This window comes from Anabrus simplex, chromosome 4, assembly GCF_040414725.1.
Source record: "Anabrus simplex isolate iqAnaSimp1 chromosome 4, ASM4041472v1, whole genome shotgun sequence".
NCBI lineage: Eukaryota > Metazoa > Arthropoda > Insecta > Orthoptera > Tettigoniidae > Anabrus > Anabrus simplex.
The window spans coordinates 285,213,261-285,236,177 of NC_090268.1; the positions used below are offsets into that span (position 1 = coordinate 285,213,261).

The 22,917-nt window shown below is 40.5% G+C and overlaps 1 protein-coding gene across 8 annotated transcripts in view; it reads right to left on the minus strand.

Annotated features, from left to right (window-relative positions):
- angel (protein) overlaps nt 1-22,917 on the minus strand; it is a 210,739-nt gene that overhangs the window by 79,998 nt on the left and 107,824 nt on the right. For all 8 annotated transcript variants that reach the window (XM_067145550.2, XM_067145547.2, XM_067145545.2 and 5 more), the window contains one exon: nt 1,144-1,453. In XM_067145550.2, coding sequence (XP_067001651.1) covers nt 1,144-1,453 — 310 coding nt within the window. The remainder of the gene's footprint in view (nt 1-1,143; nt 1,454-22,917) is intronic.

Consider the following 22,917-nt stretch of genomic DNA (forward strand, 5'->3'; position numbering starts at 1 on the left):
TTCTGCTACTTAGGATCAGTTATTGCCGATGAAAACAGATGCACTGCGGAAATAAAAAGAAGAATTTCCCTGTGTAAGAAAGCCTTTGAGGAGAAGAAGCAGCTATTAACTAATAAATCCTTAAATACTGAACAAAAGAAATTGTTTATCAAAATGTTCATTTGGAGTGTGCTGCTGTATGGCTGTGAAGGATGGACTCTCTTGAAGGAAGACTTGAAACGACTAGAGGCAGTGGAAATGTGGCTATGGAGGAAGATGACAAGAACTAGATGGAATGAGAAGAAAACTAATGAAGCAGTGCTTAGAGAAATAAACACCCAGAGACATTTAATAACAACGATAAAAAGGAGAAAAGCGTCAGTTTTCGGTCACATTCTCCGGCATAATGACTTCATAAAGAACTTGTTCCAAGGCAAGGTGATGGGAAAGAAAGGCAAAGGGAAACCAAAGAAGAAGATCATTGAAGAGGTAGTTGAGATGATGGGATACCAAGGTTATGGAGAGATGAAGAGATCGCAGAGATCAATGGTTGCAGCGACAAGGCAAAGCATTTAGATAATGATGATGAAAAGGAATTTGAACCAGTATTGAGGACAATTAGAAAGAAGTGCATCTTGTTTTTTGGACATCTTATTAGAACACCGGAAACTAGAATTAGTAGAAATATTTTGGATCAGCAATACCAGGACTAAATGGACCACAGAAATTATGAACGATATTAATGAACTAAAAAAACACTTAACGATCTCAAGAATAAAAGACAAAATTAAGATTCTCAATGACTCACACGCAAGATTACAAACCAAAATTAATAAAAGGGCAGGAGGTAGAGGGTTCTCAACTGGAGAAAGGAGGTCAGCATCTGAGAGGATATATTGGAAGCATAGAAAAGCTATATTTTCTTTGTTTAATCAACTAGAGTTGTCCTAAGTTGACCATAAAATGTTACAATCCAATTACATATTTATTAACATGGAATGCATTATCTGTCTAAGATATGGAGACCCCAAACCCCATTTGCATCCTTGCAAACCTATAGCCCTATCAGGAAGAAATTAAATAAATTACAGCATGTACAATGGAGCACTGCCAAACATATCACTATCCAATGAATATTATTAGTGCTAAGTATTCCAACTGTACCTTGAGTCAAATCCTTTGAATGCGAATCTTTCTACCTCAGCTAGAAGTATCTGAGTTTGAGCAAGCTTTATATCATGTCTTCTAGGGTTGAATAAGAGATGAGTAGTGGCAACCACAATTCGTTCCTGAGGTTTGATTTTGGGGGCTAATTTGGCAACCAAACCGACATTATCACGATTCAAAAGTTCAATTCCTGGTTGATAAAATTCAACTGTTGTATAATCCAACATATCAAAGACATTGTTCTTATAATAGATTGCCACACCATCAACCTTATTTCCAGTTCGCTGTTTATAGATGCCAGTATACCCTGGAAAGAACAAGCAGAAGTATTATCAGTGCTTTTAGACCATTTATTGCCATATGCTTGACCACCTGTACATTATATCGGTCTAATACAGTACATAATGTGCTATGAGAAAAAACAACAACAATGAAAAAACATTTAACACTATCACGAATCAGTCTTATAGAAGTCCATCCCATCCTCCCTGTTGTAGGAGATGAGATCAGTGAACAGCATAAGCATGGAACTGCCTGTCAGGGTGAAGTATAGCGGCGACTTAGTGTGCCCCAGCACTGCTACAGTACCTGTGTGATCCATTTAGTGTAGCTGGTGGTAATTAATATTAGTGACATTGATCTAAATTTTATATTAAGTAGTTGCATTGGTGTTTGCAGATTACGTGTTCTAGGTTACGGAGGTTAGATGTACTTTGTTTTGATTTTGGGTTGGTGGAAATAGGAAATAAGATTAACATTTTTATGGAATTATCCACAGGTTTGTTGGCAGAATACTTACGCGGCCATGGCCAAGTAAGGTACTGCCCCAGCATTTGCCAGGGAAAAAAAAAAAGGAAAAACCATCTCCAGGGCTGATGACACTGGGGTTCAAAGGTTCAAACCCACTATCTCCCAAATGCAAGCTGATAGCTATGTGATTCAAACTGCACAGCCACTAGTGATGGGATATTTGATTAATTTTACTGCATTGATTAATTTGATTCTGTTCACGTTACTGAATCGATGATACAGTGAGCCGATTCACGTCTCAATAGAACCATCTATCCTATTGCATCTGTGTAGTGTGTGCTGATAAGACAGCAGCAACAACATTCAAGGATTGCAGCTGCTATCCGGTCTTCATTCTATGAACTGCTTTCCTATGTGTCATCTAGCTTTCAGATTCTTGTTCCTCCTGCAGCCACTTCTTTGCATCAAGTTTTGACGTTACAAAGCCTTCCCCCAATAGTGAAAACTCCATTAAATAAAAATATAGAGTTAGATGAAAAATATTTGTACACACAATCATCAATGATCTTCATTTAGAGCTGTCGCACACGTGGGAGATTCCCTATCAGTTGTTTGCCTAGTCTTTTCTTAAACGATTTCAAATAACTTGGGAATTTATTTATATTCTCGGTAAGTACAAAATACAAAATAAATAAGTTAAAAATTGAAATGCAGGAAAAAATAGGTACTTGTGCAAAGCTATACATGCTTATTACAGCACAAAACTTATGTAGTTAATAATAATAATAATTTATATCATTCAAATTTTATACACTACCTATAGTTTTTCCATTCTCCAAAAGTCACAACTCTATTATATATACAGAATTAGATCTAAAAATACCTGTGTCCACAATAAGTAGCCTGCATATATTATATATAAATCAAATAAGTGCTTTACGTCGCACGACACAGATAGGTTTTGTGGCGACGAGATACGAAAGGTCTAGAAGTGGAAAAGAAGGGGCTGTGGCCTTAATTAAGATACAACACCAGCATTTGCCTGGGGAGAAAATGGGAAACTACGGAAAATCATCTTAACGGCTGACGACTGTAGGATTCAAACCCACCATCCCCTGAATGCAAGCTCATAGCTACGCGACCCTAAACGCACAGCCAACTAACTCGGTCGTCATTGAAAATATATTTTTCTATCAGCAGAGGATTTTTTAAATCCTCATATTTTGCATAAGCTACCCGAGAAGTACAGTAGCCCATTGGTTTTCTGCTTAAACATCTTTTTATTTAAGCTACTGCATCAGTCAGCTCACTTACTCACTGTTCATGTACACCAGTGATCTCGTCGTTCGATTATTGAAGTATTGTGCAATGATGCGACATACGAACTGAGAGAATACCGAGCGGTTCCTCCAAATATAAAACAGACAATTTTGAGTGGTCATGAGCATGACTCCTAGTCATAGGATAGGCTAGATAATAATGTTATTGGCTTTACGTCCCACTAACTACTTTTATAGTTTTTGGAGACGCCGAGGTACCGGAATTTAGTCCTGCAGGAGTTCTTTTAGATGCCAGTAAATCTACCGACATGAGGCTGACGTATTTGAGCACCTTCAAATACCACCGGACTGAGCCAAGATCGAACCTGCCAAGCTGGGGTCAGAAGGGCAGGCCTCAACCGTCTGAGCAACTCCGACAGGTGGGTAGACTAGAGAGATGAGTTTAATTACTTGTTGAATGTCAACTAGTTATAAAAATACTGATTGATTAAACTAATACGGCAAAGAGAATAACCTAATAGTCTATCTATTTACAAGCTAGGTACTTTGGAATTATATTCTGACTACCTTTTTTAACACTGCAAATAAATCTGTCTATTATTCAGTGGGTATTATTCTCAAGTGAGCTGAACGCGCGAGTCCGTTATAGTGAACTATTCTTTCAGTGTGCTATGGCTCTGTATGTATCGCTGCAGCGGAAGTTCGGCTTCCTCCCAATGTCCAGTGTACCGATAATGAACTGTGTGTGTCGTGTCTCACTGATCCGTGACTGTGTACGATTCTTTCAGTGTGCCATGGCCCTGTACGTCTCGCTGCAGCAGAAATTCGGCTCCCCGCGAATGTCCGGTGTCCCGCTAGTGAGCCATGTGTGTATTGTGTCTCACTGATCCATGAGTGCGCCACTCAGCACTGTCTGCTGCGAGTCAGCTGAATCGTGTGCAGTGAGCTCCCGTTCCTGTGAATCAATTCACTCGGATACTTGAATGAATCGATACACTGCTCCGAATCATACACTCAGTAGCCAACACTAACAGTCACTTGCTTTATACATAATATTTTCTACAGAAACTGAAGATCCGTTCCAACTATCACGAAGGTAATAACGTGTTTAATTACACGATGCACTTGCAAATGTAAATGATATTACACAAGTCTTGGGACTAGTTTCAGCCTCTTAGTGGCCATCTTCAGCCAAATACATTTAACAGATTATGTGATAACTAAAACATATGTATAACAGACAAAGACAATGTTGCAGGAATAATCATAACATTAAATTTCATTATTATTATTATTATTATTATTATTATTATTATTATTATTATTATTATTGTACCGGGCGGTACACCTCCACTCCGCTAATTTAAAATGTGCGCCAGTTGAAACTCCTCTGCTGGAGGAAGTCTGAACTTTATCTACGCTATTAATTCTCTACTTTCTCAGAAGATGTCACCACGTGGAAAATTTTGAGTTTTTGAACTGTGCCATTTTTGATGTGGTTTTGTTTCGCTTGAAGTAAGCAGTGTGAACTTTCTCTTCTAGAGGACACTACTGAAGATCAACAATAGTGCAACCTAGTGCGGAGTCAAAGAACTATTTTGTTGGAGAAATTTTTATTTCAAATGTTTGTCTTTGCTAAAAAAATTTTCAGTTATTGTTTAAGTTGGCTGTATACCCCTCTCTTTCCCCTTGTTTTGCATTTAACCAATCCTGAATTTCTTTGAGTTATTTCCGACCAATCCGATGTATCTTCCCCCAACTTGGATATGTTTCTGTACCCGAGCCAATAAAAAGTTTGTGGGAGGGTGTTTTCATTCCCCTAACGCCTAGAACCTTCCGCGAGAGGATATAAACTGCTGATTTTAGGGTCTCCGGGCCACTTCTGTTCCATCTTTCTGTGTATAAAGTACATAGCAGGAGGCGGGAAGCGCCTCTTTCCTCGGCAGCGGTCATCAATAAGGTAATGGCTGATTAATAAATTCTTTCTTTGCTAGCTCAGCAGTTTAACTCTCGGGGCGGGTGCGAAGCGTTCCTCCATGTAACCTTTTCCTAAAATGTAACGATCTTTTCTTCTATTCTCTTTTAAGCTACATACTGGGATAGAGAGTGCTAACCCTCTCGAGCTCCCACTCTTATTGTTTTGAGGTGAACTTATTTTTCTCAACTTATTCTTCGATAACGTAAAACAAATTGTTCTTTTCTTAAGTCACCTCTTTAGCATGGGATTAGCCCTTGTATTAACGGCCTAGTGCCAAGTAGGTCTTAATCAAAGTGTATTAGGAGTGCAAGCTCGCCTCCTCTCAAATTGTTATTTTAGAGGTCATTTAATTAACCTGCTTTTCATTTAATAGACCTCAGTAGATTGGGTATTTTACCCCTGTGTTTATGTCCGTTGAGGACAACTTGAAGGTGGAGTTTGGTTTAAATTTTGAGAGCGAGTGGCTCTTTTGAAAATTGAATGTTGTATGCCTCGTGGAGGCTTTTCTGTGTAATTTGGAGCAAGGGCTCCTAGGTATGAATGGGGTTTTCTGCCCCTCTGTTAAAACTCGTGTTTGGGGTAAAACTGAGCTGATTGCCCAAGCAGTGTAAAATCTGGGCGCGAAGCCCAATCCCTGTAAATATTGTAACTACCCTTTTTGATTTGCTACTTTGTACCTGCCATGCTTGTTATTTCTTTGTTTTTGAAAAGAAAATATAACCTTGTTAAATTTTAAATTAATTTTGCTTTCGTAGCTGGAGACCTATTCACACCCGCACCTTCTTTCACCTCTACCTACCACGGAAAACTCCGTAACAAGTGGTAGCAGAGCGTGGTTGAATGGGTCTCAATTTAGCCCCTTTTGACGGCTAAACATTGTTTTGTTCCGAACTCTAACAATTTTCTCAGTTGCTGGAATTTTTTGAGTTTTTCAAAATTGTTCTGTCACCATGCCCGGCCCTCGCGATGTTCTCCATCTTAACTATTTGCGCAAGGAGGAGTTGATCTATGAATTGACTATTAGAAATGTACAATCTGGAGGCACGGTTGCAGTAGACACAAACAAGCTTAGAGAGTCCCTAGATTTGCCTATTTCCATCCCCAATTTGGGAGAGAAAGAAATTGACGACTCTCTTTCCACAATCACGGAGAATATTACTGGGCTAGCTTCTGTAGTTAGTTTTTTTGATGAAAATGATCCTTCTCCTAATCAAATTAAGCGTGTGCAAGCTAGGCTATATCATTTTTCGAATAGGGTTAACGATCTGTTGTCTCTAAAGTTGAATGACGTTCAGAAGAAGGAAGCTAGTACGCTGCTTGAAAATATGTCTGAATTATCTAGCAAGGTCACTCAATTGTTAACAGGGGAGGTTCCTCCCAAAAGCGATCTACCCACCACAGTGAATGCAGGTAGTGAGGAAGCGCCTCCCAAGGGAGAAGTGAATAGGATAACCGTTGCTGCTCAAACTATCCCTGCCCCATTGGACAACGAATCTGAACGTCGTGCATCATTGAGTAACATCCGTTCTGAATTAACTTCTTTGCCATTGAAACCTTTACCTACTATGTCACCCGGGTTTAGCAGCTTGCCTCATCCATTGGCAATGTTGCTCAGAGGTATCTCTAAGTTTTCCGTTAATACCACCAGTGATGTAATTTCTTTTTTAAGATTTCTAGTTGAATTTCAGGATCATGCCCTTGTGTTTTCTCTTTCTCCATGTCAAATTTTGCAAATTATCTATCCGTATGCTATTGGTATTCTCTCAGATAAAATCGTAAGAGCCATTGCCGAGCAATCATCTATTGAGGATTTCCATGCCCATTTGCTAGCTAACTTCATCCCGGCTAGGGCCAGGTCCTCCCTTATTCAGAAGTACTATTACCGTGTACAACGCTTGGATGAAAACTTGGCTGATTTCATTCAGGACATTAAGTTTTATACTAGGGCGTTTGCTCTTCATTTCCCTGAGGATCAGATTGTACAAGCTATTGTGGAAGGGATTTCACCACCCTACAGGTCATATTTGTGTTTCGCGGCGTGCCCGCAAACTTTCTCTGAACTTGAAGCATTGGCCGTCTCAGCGGAAGGAGTTAGATACGCCGATTCTTTGCGTGTCGCGAAAGAACCCCCGCCTTCCTTTAGTAATACTCGGCCTCCACCTCGCCGACCAATCAATCCCCGTAAATGTTATGCTTGCGGGTCGCCTGACCATCTGCGCAACAAGTGTCCACTGATCAAGTCAAGTGGGACAAGGAATGGAGCCGGGTCATCACAAGGCTGTTTTAAATGTGGGGCTTTCTCACATATCGCCAAGAATTGTCCCAATTCGAATAGCACCCCCTCCTGCTCAACTTCTGGTGCAAATTCCACCTATGCCAATAACAAAAAGTGACTAGTGGCTTCGGCTGAGTCGACTAATCCATCTTCCCGAGACTCAGCCCCGGGTAAACAGGTTGTAAATTCAGGGAACGAGCAATTTTCAAATTCATCTTTTGAAGGTCCCAAAGAGTGTCTTAGGATTGCGGCGGATTCCCCCGCACCGGTCCCCTTTCTCAAAATTGAGTTAAATAACGAGCCTATAACAGCTCTCTTAGATTCAGGTAGTGTTTGTTCTATTATTTCGGCTGATTGGTATTCAAAATTGAAATCTGTTTGCAAGCTTCCTAACTATTGTTTGTCGGCGATCCAATACGTTTCAGCTAATTCCTCTCCATTAGAAATTCTCGGTTCCTTATATGTCAAAATTCGTAATTTTCAATTCACATGGAAAGTTAAATTGTTTGTGGCCAAGCATTTGTCCTGCCCCATTATATTGGGAGCGGATTTTATTTCTCACACTGGTCTTGTGCTCGATCTTCAGAGTAGGTCTTGCACTTTCAAATTTGCCTCTAATTGTAATATCCCTCCATTAAAGTGTAATTCTGCATCATGTTCTTCTATTTCGCCTACCCAGGATGAGATGTTGTTAGACCTTAGACATCTACCGGAGGAGCAGGCTGATAGTATTCGCAAATTGTGTCAGTCGTTTCCCGAGGTGTTCTCTGATACTCTTGGTGTTACTGACCTTATTGAATACAAAATTGAGGTCACGGATTCGATTCCTGTCCGTTTTCCACCTTATAGGCTATCTCCACCTAAAATGAAGGCTCTAAAAGAAATCATCGATCAGATGTTGAAGGACGGTATTATTAGGCCCTCTAAGTCAGCGTATTCTTCGCCTATTTTTTTAGTCCCAAAACCCCAAGGAGGCTTCAGGCCTGTCATTGATTACAGGGCTCTCAATCGGAAGGTGGTGTTACAATCTGTGCCCCTTCCCGACCTTCATTCTTGTTTTTCATGGTTTCGTAAGGCCAAGTTCTTTACTATCTTGGACTTGAATCAGGCCTATAATCAAATTCCCCTTGCCGAAGAGTCTAAACATCTTACAGCGTTTGCCACGGACTGGAATTTATACGAATACAACCGCGTGCCTTTCGGGCTCCCCACCGGAGCAGCTGTACTCACTAGGCTACTAGATAGGGTCTTCTCCGACATCAAATTTGAGTACTTATATCACTACTTGGATGATGTCGTCGTATTTTCAGAGACTTTTGAAGAACATCTAGATCATCTGCGAGAGGTTCTCGATCGCCTTCGTAAGGCTGGGTTAACTGTTAAGTTGTCCAAGGTTGCCTTTGCTAAGCCCTCTATGTCTTTCCTAGGGCATATTGTGTCACCTGATGGTGTAGCAGTCGATCATTCTAGAACACAGGCCATCCGTGATTTCAAACCTCCCAAGGACATTAAAGGTATCGCCAGGTTCATTGGTATGGTGAATTTCTTCAGGAAGTTTATTCCTAACTTCGCTAATAGAGCGGCGCCCTTAAACCTTCTTCGTAGGAAAGGCATCAAATTCGAGTGGGGACCTTCTCAACAAGCCGCTTTTGAAGACCTTAAATTAGCACTTTGTAATGCCCCTGTACTTGCTATGCCTGATTTCTCGAAGAAATTGATCGTCCAAACCGACGCGTCGTCGTCAGCGGTAGCTGCAGTCCTTCTTCAAGAGACTGAACTAGGGAGGCGCCCCATCGCCTATGCGTCTAGGACATTGTCGGCTCAAGAAGCCAAGTATTCTATCTATGAGCTCGAAGGTTTGGCAGTCTTATTCGCCTTAGAGAAGTTCCGTCTCTATCTGGAACATGTTAAATTCGACCTGGAGACAGATAATCAAGCCCTAAGCTGGGTCTTAGGTAGGCCGCGTTGTACTGGTCGTATAGCCCGTTGGGCCATCCGTATTTCTGCCTTCCAGTTTGATGTTAGACATATCAGAGGTACCGAAAATGTTGTTGCTGATGGACTCAGCCGTATGTTTTCTAACGACGTCGAGACCCACGAACCGGTCGACAGTTCATCACCTTCCGAGTCCATACTATCTAAGGTTAATGCCATCCTAACAGATGCCCCCATGCTCTTTAGGGATATCGAGAAATACCAACGTGAAGATCCGACGCTGGCTCCGATAATGGAAACCCTTTCTTCTGGGGAACATGTTGTCCCTTATGTTCTGAGGAATGGTGTTCTATGTTGCCCTTCGAGGCATGATAAGATGATGAAAGTTGTTGTTCCAGCCGTTCTTGTACCTATGATCTTCAAGTATTATCATGAGACCCCATTAGGAGGGCATCTTGGTATCTTTAAAACTCGTGAAAAGATTCGTGAAATGTTCATCTGGAAAGGTATGGACGGTGAAATCCGTGAACTAGTAAAGGCTTGTAAATCCTGTTTGCTTAGTAAACCGACCATGTCCACCAAGGTAGGCCTCTTGTCTTCTCAGCAAGCGTCGCGCCCCATGGAACGCCTGTATATTGATTATGTAGGACCATTCCCCCAGTCAAAGGGTAATGCCAACAAGTTCATCCTTGTGTGTGTAGATGGTTTTACCAGATTTTCTTGGTTATTTCCGACTAAGCTGGCTACCGCTCAGTCTACCATTACTTGCTTAAATTCTATTTTTGCTTCTTTTGGTCCGTGCCAATATATTGTATCTGATAATGCTAAGGCTTTTACATCTAACTTATTTCGTAAATTCTGTTTTGACTTATCCATCTCTCATGTAACTACTTCTGCTTATTACCCTCAACCATCTCTGGCTGAACGGGTTAATCGTAATCTCAGGTCCGCACTTATTGCCTATCATCATGAAGATCATTCCAGGTGGGACACGTCCCTGCATTGGTTAGCTTTTGCCTTGAATTCGGCGGTTCATGAATCTCATAAGTTCACTCCAGCTTCCTTGATGTTCAAGTTTGTTCCCAACACGCCGCTCTCTAACCTTTGGTCTCTGAGTGACATTCTACCCGAGACAATAGATCCGGATAATATTAAAGATCTTTGGAAGAAGGCTAAAGCCAATCTTAAGGTATCTCATGAAAAGGTTAGGGAAAAGTATGATCGTGGACGGAGACCCACCACTTTGAAGGTAGGTGACCAGGTGATGGTCAAGAATTTTGTTCCCGCGGGCAAGCTTGCCCCCAGATTTCATGGGCCATGCATCATTCTCGATTTTCTTACTCCGGTTACATTGTTAGTAAGCAATCCAGCCACCGAGAGGATATTTAGGGTTCACCTGTCCCAGGTGAAACCGGTGTAAATTTTGTGTCAACTTGCTTCATATAATTTGATAGGAATATGAAGGTTATATTTTTTTTTTTTGAGTTCCACTCTTAAGGCATTCTGCTCCTTCTACTTTATTTTATATGTAAGCATTTCTTGTAAACCTCCCCCGATTTGTTAAACTGCCATCCTGTCCTTGCCACGGCCATTACCACGCTCCCGTCTCCTGCTCCACTACACACAGTGGCTGGCTTAGATGAAATGCCATGGATATCTGCACGCCGCTGGCCCCTCAATCTCTCTACATGCCTGTGCCCTCCAAAGAAACATGATGGTCCAACACAATTCTGCCGCCTAGCTTTAATGTTTCAGTGCCCCCGCAGCCACGCGGCGCTGTGCCGCGGCTGGGTTCGAGGACGGGCCCCCTCGGCCCCAGCGAGGACGACATGTGCACGGCGAGCCGGAGCTCTCCTCTCGGCCAAGGCTGATGTGCGGCGCACGACCAGCTACTTGCCCGCAGCCTGTATATGTTCACCGCGAGCGCGGCGTGTTTCAACACCTCTGCTCCCCTCATAGTGCGGGCGAGCGGTATCTCAGGGTACTTGAGGGGTCCGAGCGGCCTCCCTTTGGACGCAAGCTGCAACGGCCGGTCTGGCTATCCAACTTCATTAACATCAACTACATGGACAGTTACGATAAGCAATGACTACACTCGGGAATTCAACAGCAATATTTGGTGGACATTGCAAAATTTTTCATCACTTTTAAGTATTAAAAGTTTATCCTCAGAATTCTACTTCAACAAACTTAAAAACTATACTTCATCTGCAACAACAAAATTTTGAAACTAAATCAAACCAAATTAAGAAAATCTTATAAATTTTTTTGGCAATTAATCTCCATATCTACATCAAAACTTGGACCTTGTTTTCAAACAATTTCATGTGTCACCCCGGGAGGAACTTTTGGGGGGGGGGGGGGGGGGGGGGGGGAGGTCTGTACCGGGCGGTACACCTCCACTCCGCTAATTTAAAATGTGCGCCAGTTGAAACTCCTCTGCTGGAGGAAGTCTGAACTTTATCTACGCTATTAATTCTCTACTTTCTCAGAAGATGTCACCACGTGGAAAATTTTGAGTTTTTGAACTGTGTCATTTTTGATGTGGTTTTGTTTCGCTTGAAGTAAGCAGTGTGAACTTTCTCTTCTAGAGGACACTACTGAAGATCAACAATAGTGCAACCTAGTGCGGAGTCAAAGAACTATTTTGTTGGAGAAATTTTTATTTCAAATGTTTGTCTTTGCTAAAAAATTTTTCAGTTATTGTTTAAGTTGGCTGTATACCCCTCTCTTTCCCCTTGTTTTGCATTTAACCAATCCTGAATTTCTTTGAGTTATTTCCGACCAATCCGATGTATCTTCCCCCAACTTGGATATGTTTCTGTACCCGAGCCAATAAAAAGTTTGTGGGAGGGTGTTTTCATTCCCCTAACGCCTAGAACCTTCCGCGAGAGGATATAAACTGCTGATTTTAGGGTCTCCGGGCCACTTCTGTTCCATCTTTCTGTGTATAAAGTACATAGCAGGAGGCGGGAAGCGCCTCTTTCCTCGGCAGCGGTCATCAATAAGGTAATGGCTGATTAATAAATTCTTTCTTTGCTAGCTCAGCAGTTTAACTCTCGGGGCGGGTGCGAAGCGTTCCTCCATGTAACCTTTTCCTAAAATGTAACGATCTTTTCTTCTATTCTCTTTTAAGCTACATACTGGGATAGAGAGTGCTAACCCTCTCGAGCTCCCACTCTTATTGTTTTGAGGTGAACTTATTTTTCTCAACTTATTCTTCGATAACGTAAAACAAATTGTTCTTTTCTTAAGTCACCTCTTTAGCATGGGATTAGCCCTTGTACTAACGGCCTAGTGCCAAGTAGGTCTTAATCAAAGTGTATTAGGAGTGCAAGCTCGCCTCCTCTCAAATTGTTATTTTAGAGGTCATTTAATTAACCTGCTTTTCATTTAATAGACCTCAGTAGATTGGGTATTTTACCCCTGTGTTTATGTCCGTTGAGGACAACTTGAAGGTGGAGTTTGGTTTAAATTTTGAGAGCGAGTGGCTCTTTTGAAAATTGAATGTTGTATGCCTCGTGGGGGCTTTTCTGTGTAATTTGGAGCAAGGGCTCCTAGGTATGAATGGGGTTTTCTGCCCCTCTGTTAAAACTCGTGTTTGGGGTAAAACTGAGCTGATTGCCCAAGCAGTGTAAAATCTGGGCGCGAAGCCCAATCCCTGTAAATATTGTAACTACCCTTTTTGATTTGCTACTTTGTACCTGCCATGCTTGTTATTTCTTTGTTTTTGAAAAGAAAATATAACCTTGTTAAATTTTAAATTAATTTTGCTTTCGTAGCTGGAGACCTATTCACACCCGCACCTTCTTTCACCTCTACCTACCACGGAAAACTCCGTAACAATTATTATTATTATTACAACTTCCCCCCTGCAGAGGCTGCCACAAGGACAAAGTATGTCGACTACACAGTATTTTGTCTTCTAAGTTACTGTTGACTTTGCTAGTGTGCCAGGTAGAAGGTTCACCAAAAGGCTCAGGAATAGATTTGCAATACGGTTCTTCAGATGTTATATAGATGATTGCGGAGTATGGTCACTGAACCTCGTATTGCAGCGATAGCGATGTCGTGAAGTCGTGTCCGGCTGAGACCGAGAGAATCCCATAGCTGTACAAGAAATTTAGGGATTGTGCCTCGAGCTCCGATCATAAGTCCATGGACGGAAATATTGTCTAGGTGATATTTATCTTTATAGTAGTTTACAGTTGGCTGGTAAATTGGCTTCTTTTCGGCATCCACCTCTTCGGCCTGGCCAACGTGCGACTCGAAGCGTATTGTGGGATCTAAGATTAGTCCTTGCTTGCTAGCTGGTTGAAAGGCTATCATGTCAATACGTCTGTTACTCCCGTCGGTAGCTAGGCCAGAGACCTCTTCGTGCACCGTGAAACCATGATCCCTCAGCGAGGTCGCAATCATGTGTTGTATTGTATGATGGCGGGAATTTCTCAATACCCCGTGAGGGCAGGCTCCCAGGACATGAGCAAGAATTTCATGCTCTCTGTGGCAACGCCGACAGAAAGTGTTGTCCTGGGACCTTCCTGGCACGGAGCGAATGGCGCACACATTTGCTGTCATCTTGATGGCCTCTCTCCATTCCGCACAGGATAAGCCTCGGTGATCTCTTATCCATTTGTTCCCTGGCGTGTATTCCTGGAAGAGTCCAACGCCCTTTCCTTTGTGCGGCAACTTCGTCCACAACTGAACTTCTCTGTCTCGTAGTATCTGTCGGACCTTCCTTACGTTGGGAAGATGGCTATTTTTGGACATAACTCGATCATTCATTTCTATGCCTAGATCTTGCAAACAAATTGTACGTTCTTGTTCCAAGTTTCTAGTTGCATTAATGTAGCCGTTATTTGCAAGCGATAATTTATTACAGATGTTAATATGCTGTAGTTTGGCTTCCCAAGTGGCGCGAAACAAACCGAGGCCTTTATACTTCCTTTCGGTGTACCCCATGTGATCCGGAACGTCTGCTGGTAGTTGTAATAATTCTTTAGTTCCACTCTTTAATATTTTATCCGCATCTCATAGAAAAGATTGAGGATCTTGTTTAGGGGAGTAACTTGGAGTGGATAAATAAGAGTAGGTGATGTTGAACTGTTTAAAATTGAAAATTTCTGATCAGATTGCAGCAATGGTGAGCTAACAAGGGTGTCAATCTTGTTTCGCGTCTTGTCAAGTACGGCTTGTGGATCCAGTTTAATTTCATTGATGAAATTCACACCTAAGTAACGAATCGCACTTCCGTTGCACTGTGATTTAATTTCACAGTCGTCATTAATGATGATATTCTCCTCCGTTAGCCGACCTTTCTTGATAGAAAGACAAGCTGATTTTGAAGCGCTGATGTCCAGGCCGAGTTCCTTAAATCTTTCTATGGTGATCCTGGCTAGTTTGGCAGCAGATTCAGTGTTTTTCCCAAATATTACCGTATCGTCGGCGAAACACATTATAGTGACGTTAGGCTCCTCGTTTGCAATAGAGTAACCGTAATTCCTCGCTAAAGAATCTTCAGAAAGTTCTTCCACAATACGATTGGTAGCGATGTTAAATAATGCCGGTGACAAAGGGGAGCCTTGAAGCACACCGCGATTAATTTTGATGGGTTTTGTTTCCTGTTTTCGTGTCTGTATCTGTGTAACGTTTCCCTCATGTAGAGCAATTATCAGTCACGTCAGTTTTTCGGGAACTCCGAGCGACTCCAGTGTGCTCTGGAGGTGTGCATGTCCGACGTTATCAAAAGCTTTGCGAACGTCGAGAAATATAATGCATGCATCGTTCTTTTCTTGCCTAGTGTGCTGTAAAGCGGCTTCCAAAATTGAGGTATTTATGTAAGTACCGGGTGTATTGGTGAAACCCCTTTGATTGTCATGAAACCCAATGTAGTTCCGAAGCTGTTTATCAAGAACTCTCTCGATGACTCGTCTAATAACTGAGCATACAGTAATTGGACGTCAGTTACTGGGATCGTTTACGTCACCTCCTTTATGAACCAGAATTGTACGGGCTTTCTTGAAAGTCGATGTTACTAACCGTGTTGTTAGCATTCTAGTGGCGAAGACTGCGATTATCTCTGAAATCGTGCTGTTTTTAATAGCTCGGACGATTACGTGGTCAGGACCGCTTGCCTGAATAATGTCTTGTTTAGATATGACCAGATTGCATAGGTCGTTAGTCTCCATGATTTCACTCTCAGTGCATTTTTGAGGGTATTCTGGTCTTTTGTGGTCGTTAGGCCTAGAAAATATGTCCGAAAAGAATGTGTGCAATACATCTTCTTTCAGGCTGCAAATTGGTTGTTCGTTTGTAAACACATTGCGTATGGCTTTTCGCCGCTGATTGTAATAGTAGAACTGAGTGGATTCATACATGTACTTCCTTCTTCTCTTCTCTTTTCCCCTTTTCGTTGATCTTTCAGGGTTTGAAGAGGTCCTATATGAACGTTGGGCAGAATTTAGTTGGCCATTCTTTCTCAGTTCGTAATATTTCTGGGCGGGGTGTTTCGGCCCGGGAAGTATATGTGGTACTGAAGCCAAGAATTGGACAAAGTCATTAACGGCCTCGTCGAAGTGGTTGTCTGTTAGGTTTTCAGAAAACCTTGATTTCCATTTAATTAGATTGCGGTTGTACTCGTCCACATTCGGAGCTGCAGTAGTAGCAGTATTGGTTGTGGTTTCATTGGGCTGACGATTCTCTGGGGAATTTCGTATAATGCTGATTTTACTCTGCTTCTTGACCAGGGTATCTCTGTGCACCGCAGGGTGAGCTCTGCTAACGTGTATGCTTACGCCCCTATCGGATCGATAATATTCTCCACAGTGCGTGCATTGTACACATGTGATTGTTGTTCGTCGGAAAGATTATTAGCTATATTGCGAACATGTATATGTGACCATATAACTTACGACTGAAATATTCTTCTCTATGCGCTGTTATCCAGAAAAGAATATAAAACGGGCCACGTGATCTTCTAACATCACTGCCTTGTCGACTTGATTTTCTGAATGAGGCAGCGGAATACTAGGATATATGACAATCACATAACAGGCGACACGTAAAAAGTTAACCATACTAAACTTTTCAACTATCAACAATCTACACCGCACGAAAAAAATAAAGACTATATACACTTCTAGTCTTCTCGGATAAAGGATGTACAGTACTCCACAAGCAAGAAACCGTGAAAAGATGTAAGTTTAAAGTAATAAATGTCTTCCTTTATGATTGTCTCCACAAAACTGGGTCACATTTTACGTATACCTTCCGCCAGGTTTGAGTGAAGTATAGATCATATCCTATGCAACACCAAACGAAGAGTGCAGGTTGTCCTTTTTCCAGTAGAAGGACTTCTCTCCAGTATATATCGTTATGTGTAGCCGGAGGTCACTTCGCCTAGCGAATAGTTTGTTGCAATATTGACACAGAGAGCCTTTCCCCTTTATGAAGAAGCAAGTGGGCGCGAAGATTACTAAGTAGACAAAACGTCTTATTGGATTTCATACAGGGGTTTGGCTTTTCTCCAGTATGTACGACTTCGTGTTGTCGGAGGCTACCCTTTAACTTCAAACGCTTTATTGCATTATTTACAATAGAATGGCCTTTCTCCGGTATACGTGATGATGTGTTGCTTGAGAGACGGGCTTGACTAAATGTTTAATTGTATTCCTGACACTGAGATGGTGTTTCTCCATTATGAAAAAGCGGGTGCTTTTGTAGATTACCTCGCTGGGTAGGCATTTTATTGCATTACCGGCACTGGAATTTCTTTAATCCCGTATGAGGAGTTGCACGTCTTTGTAGAATGCTCCTTGTTGTAAACCACCATATTGTGATTTTTTTTTTTTTTTTAACGGTGGAACGGCCTCTGTCCAGTATGCACGTTGCAGGAGATTACCCCCGGTTGTACAAGCGGTTGATGCAGCGGAACGGTTTCTCTCCAGTATGTGTACACTATCCGTATTCGTTGACTAACCTGGACCCTTAGACAACAGTACATACCGTATTCTTGACTAAAGAATCTCCCAGTAAAAGACGAAATTTAAACTTAACCTCCTTCGAATTACTCTGTTATTTAGGACTCGCTCCCGCGTAATCAGCTGTAATATCTTCTTCTGGATTCCCAAGGACTTCAAAGTGATTTGCTGTTGTTATGGCCGATGTGTAGTTTATGTCGCGTGTTATCGTTGGGGTACTTTCAATGTTTGTACTGTCTCGTATTATTCTCTTCTACGATGTTTTCTCGATCTAGAAGACAGTGGATTTCTTCCTGTGCATTTTTCTCTCTTCTTAATATTCTAATAATTTTCTCCTCAATAGCAAGCTGCAGTTTGATTTGGCGAACGATAGCAACGATAAACTCGGTAGCCACTTCATCAACGGTCCCATGTCCATTATGGCTATTTTCCCCTTAGACCGCGTTAGTATCATGTTCTTATATTTCTTGACCCTGTGTGCATAACACCTGTCTACATCATCACCTGCACGTTTCCCCACACTGTCTGTATACCGGTACTGCCGTTTTCAATTATGGCTAGAAAAATGTCATTACGGCGTACTTCCAGTTTGAATGACTTGTAACAACATCGCATTGATGTACCAGACCTCTGGTCAACATGGGTTTCGTTGTTCAGGTGGTTGATTTGCAACTCATTCTTCAAGTAAGTTAGAGATTCGGTGGTGCTTGGGACTCTGAATAATGTCCTGTCCATTCCATATTACAAGAATATCCACTAAATAAAATGCTGGCACACAAATTTATCGTAGAATAATTAAATATATTCTTGTTCCACCACACGAAATAGTTCCCTTATTATTCATGGTGCCACTACTCCAACACTGGCTTAGATGTCAAATACTGCCACGTTACACCGGTCGTAATCAGTAAGTTACATATCATCTAACAGAAAGTTTGAATGACTTGCAACAACCGTTGCATTGATGTATCAGACCTCTGGACCACATGGGTTTCGTTGTTCAGGTGGTTGATATCCAATCCGTTCTTCAAACAAGATGAGAGACTCCACGGTGCTTGCGGCCCTGAATAATGTCCTGTCCGTTCCATAATACAAGCATATCCACTTTAAAAAAAAAAAAATAATAACAATAATAATAATGCTGCCACACGGATATATCACAGAATAATTAACTAAATATATTTGTCAACATAGTAACTCTTGTTCTACTACGCAAAATAATTGCCTTATCATTCTTGGTGCCACCACTCCAACACTGGCTCAAATTTCAAACACTACCACATTACACCAGCCGTAATCAGTAAGTTACGCATCATCCTATGGAAAGTTGGCACTCACTTCACGCAACTATCAAAAAACATCCTACGATTTCACGGTATTTTGGCCACAAACAGCTGCTTTGATTCAGGAGTGATGCAGGGTACCCATGTCTCGTCTCCTGCAACAGTGTGGTTTGACCACCTTCCACAGAATATTGTGTGAGAACGGCATACGAACTGACTATTAGTTTGGTCTTGTGTTCATTAGTGAGGTGTTTTGGTAGCCATCGTGCACAGAATTTCTTAAATCCAATGCGATCTGTCACAATAAGATAGACAACGAACTTTGAACTTTGTGGGAAAAGCGGAAAGAGCAACGAAATTGTGTACCATCTGTCCTCACGAACCTTTGTATCAACCTCACACACCAAATCGTGGTGACAAACAGTCGGCCTCTCCACGGGATGTCATGCACATAACAAACTTAATGGTTATGATCTTCTTGTCATGATATGATGTCTTAAAGTTCACTTAGGACCTCAGGCAAAGAAGTAAATCTGGAAATGATAGCCTGAAGTAGGAATGAATAAACATACAGAAAAGAAATTAAAAAGAATAAAAAATTATTTATGAGACTCACCTCGAATGTGTGATATAGAACGATCTGGAAGAAGCAGGCGGGCCATGTAACAAAGGAGTGGGCAGGGAACAAGCACTGACCTGCTGTAGGAAGCAGGCAATGTAAACAAAGGAGTAGGTAAGAGGAGGAGGGAAGGGGAGGGGAAGGATGGGTGGGAGGGGAGAAGGGGTGTCTAAGGTGGGGTTGAAGGATATAAAAAGAAATACTGCTGCTGAGAGGGGAATTTGAAGAGATTATAAAAGAAAGAATTCTTTTTATCTGAGATATGATTACTAAAGATAGGAATTAACAGGCCAAGTAAAATGATTTCTCTGAAATTTCTTTTAAATTAAAGTTAGGATTGAAAAACTGTTCCAGATGGATAATACAATTTTCCAAAATATTGAGCAGGGGGCCTTTTTGTATAACTGAGAATTTTCATGTCTTGGTTGATATTAGTGAACTTATTGTTAGTATCACCCATGTGCTGTCAATGGCCAAAAATCTGTTAGATTTCAGGGCGTTAACAGGCTCTAAGTATCTTGTATGGAAGCTCTTACCTGTTTGACTGACATAAGATTCGTTACAATTATTACAATTGAGTCTATAAGCACCTGACTTGGTGAACTTATGATACACCGTGCTTTTAGCATCCCGCTGTCTAAAAAAAGAACTTAAAAAGGAATTAAACTCCATTCAGAGTACAGCTAAATTTAATGGCTACAACAGCTTCTTTATAGAGAAAATCATTAATAAACATAAACACCAACCTTCAACCACCTTAAAAAAGAAAAAACTCGCAATTTTTTATCTACTTTTACATTTAATAATAAACAAGTCCACCAAATTACAAAGATATTTTGCAATAAGTTCACCAAGTAAGGTGTTTATAGACTCAATTGTAATAATTGTAATGCATCTTATTGCAAGAGACTATCCTCATTTTTTCCATATTGAAAGTCTGTTAAAAGGAGGACAATAAAACTTTGATTTCCACCTATTCAATACATTGAAAGCAATTATAAAATTAGGATCTCATCCTTATTTTACTGCTTAAATGTTAAAACATAGGACATGTTTCATTCATATTTTGAACATTCTCAGCTATAAATCTTCTTACAAGGTTAAATTGATAACATTGTTCTAGAACTTACACTTATGGTTTGCCATTAACAAACTTATCCATAATAAACTTTTAAAAACCTCTTAAATATAAAGCCTTTATATATTACATCGTCTTATTGAAAATAATATGACTATTTATTGAGTCTGAAACATTAAAACCTTATTCTAATATTTAAAATACTAACTAAAGGCATTGTATATTAATATTAGAATAAGGTTTTAAAGTTTCAAACTCAATAACTAGTCATGTTATTTCCAATAAGACGATGCAATATATAAATGCTTTATATTTAAGAGGGTTTTTAAAGTTTATTTTGGATAAGTTTGTTAATGGCAAACCATAAGTTCTAGAACAATGTTATCAATTTAACCTTGTAAGAACATTTATAGCTGAAGATGTTCAAAATATGAACGAAATATGTCCTATGTTTTAGCAATTAAGCAATAAAATAAGGATAAGATCCTAATTTTATAATTGCTTTTAATGTATTGAATAGGTGGAAATCAAAGTTTTATAGTTCTCCTTTTAATGCATCTTATGTCGGTCAAACAGGTAGGAACTTCCATACAAGATACTTAGAGCATGTTAACGCCCTGAAATATAACAGATTTTCGGCCATGAGACAGCACATGGGTGATACTAACCATAAGTTCACTAATATCAACCAAGACACGAAAATTCTCAAAGTTATACAAAAAGGTCCCCTGCTCAATATTACGGAAAATTGTTTTATCCATCTAGAACAGTTTTTCAATCTTAACTTTAACGAAATTTCAGAGAAACCATTTTATTTGACGTTTTAATTCCTATCTTTAACAATCATATCCCAGATAAAAAGAATTCTTTCTTTTATAATCTCTTCAAATTCCCCTCTCAGCAGCAGTCTTTTTTTCACATCCTTCAGCCCTACCTTAGACACCCCTTCTACCCTCCCACCCATCCTTCCCTTCCTCCTCTTACCCACTCCTTTGTTTATATTGCCTGCTTCCTACAGCAGGTCAGTGCTTGTTCCCCCTGCCCATTCCTTTGTTACATGGCCTGCCTGCTTCTTCCAGCTTGTTCTACATCAGACATTAGAGGTGAATCTCAAATAATTTTTTATTCTTTATAATTTCTTTTCTGTATGTTTATTCATTCTTACTTCAGGCTATCATTTTCAGATTTACTTCTTTGCCTGAGGTCCTAAGAGAACTTTAAGACATCATACCATGACAAGACGATCATAACCATTAATTTTGTTATTATATGTAATTTAATGTTATAATTATTCCTGCAACATTGTCTTTGTCTGTTATACATATGTTTTAGTTATCACATAATCTGTTAAATTTATTTGGCTGAAGATGGCCACTAAGTGGGTGAAACTAGTCCCAAAACTTATGTAATATTATTTACTTGATATATTGTATAGAAAAAGCGGACCCTCCTGTCAATTCATTCTTATAATTTCACTTCAATACTGAACAAAAATTAAATTTATAGCTTACGATGGTAATAAACACCATGCGTGCATGAACTCATGGTAAAGATTTTTATACCTATCGAGGGAATTTGTTTGTTTTGATATTTTCCGACAGTCTGTATTAATATCTGTGCAGTGCTTTGTGTCTTCAATCAACTAGTTTTCTATTATTTTGAGAAAATGTCTTAGTTTCATTCCTGGTTGTAAATCGAGTTATGGAATGAAGCCTGATGGTAAGCGATTTTTTATACCGCCAAAAGAAGTGGACGAGAGTTATTCCGCTGAAGATGTCCCACAAATCTGGAAGAAACATACTAATTCAACGTTAAGCTACGTCCAAAATTAGACGATAAGCAAAGTTTATGTAATCATATTAGGCATTAAAACGTATTAGAAGGTGGAAATCATCTCTTGAAAACAAAGTTGACTTTGTCCTAGAGTTTGGGGAGAGGTAAAAGTTTTCATTCCATGCCTGAACAGGGTACAACGGGCCTCCTAGACTGTTACGCCGTCTCTTTCGGGTCAAGGAGATTTGTGTTGGTGTTGTGACTTACAGACAGCATGATGTGGGTGCACCCGTGACCTATAAAGGAACTGTCCCAGCATACGTCTTAGTGCAGGAGAATGGAAAACTATTCTCAGGACAGCCAACAGTTTGGACCAGCCCCTCTGTCTACAGAATGTAGAGCTGCACAGCTATCCAAAATTAAAATGAATCAATAGCAGTAAATTTCCACCTTTTTGATACTTATATTTGTATCAAGCAAATCAATTAATCATACACAGTATGTGTTTCATTCCATCTGGAACACCTTCAGCTGTATTACAACGCTTTGGTGAAATTACAAAGTTTTTATCTTCTTAAGAACATCTTATGCCCGAGTGCACCAACCTCGGTAAAGAGAATACCGCGGTAAACTTCACAATTTTACCAGGGTAAAGTCGTATTTCTGTTGCACCAAGCTCGGTTTCGAGTTTACCGACATTTTACCGCGGTATAATGTTTACCGCGCGTGAGCGAGCGGTTAACTAAGAAAACCGCGGTAAAGTTGTATTTGTGCTCTGTGGTTAAAGATTCCAAGATGGAGCTTAACAACTATAGGTTATA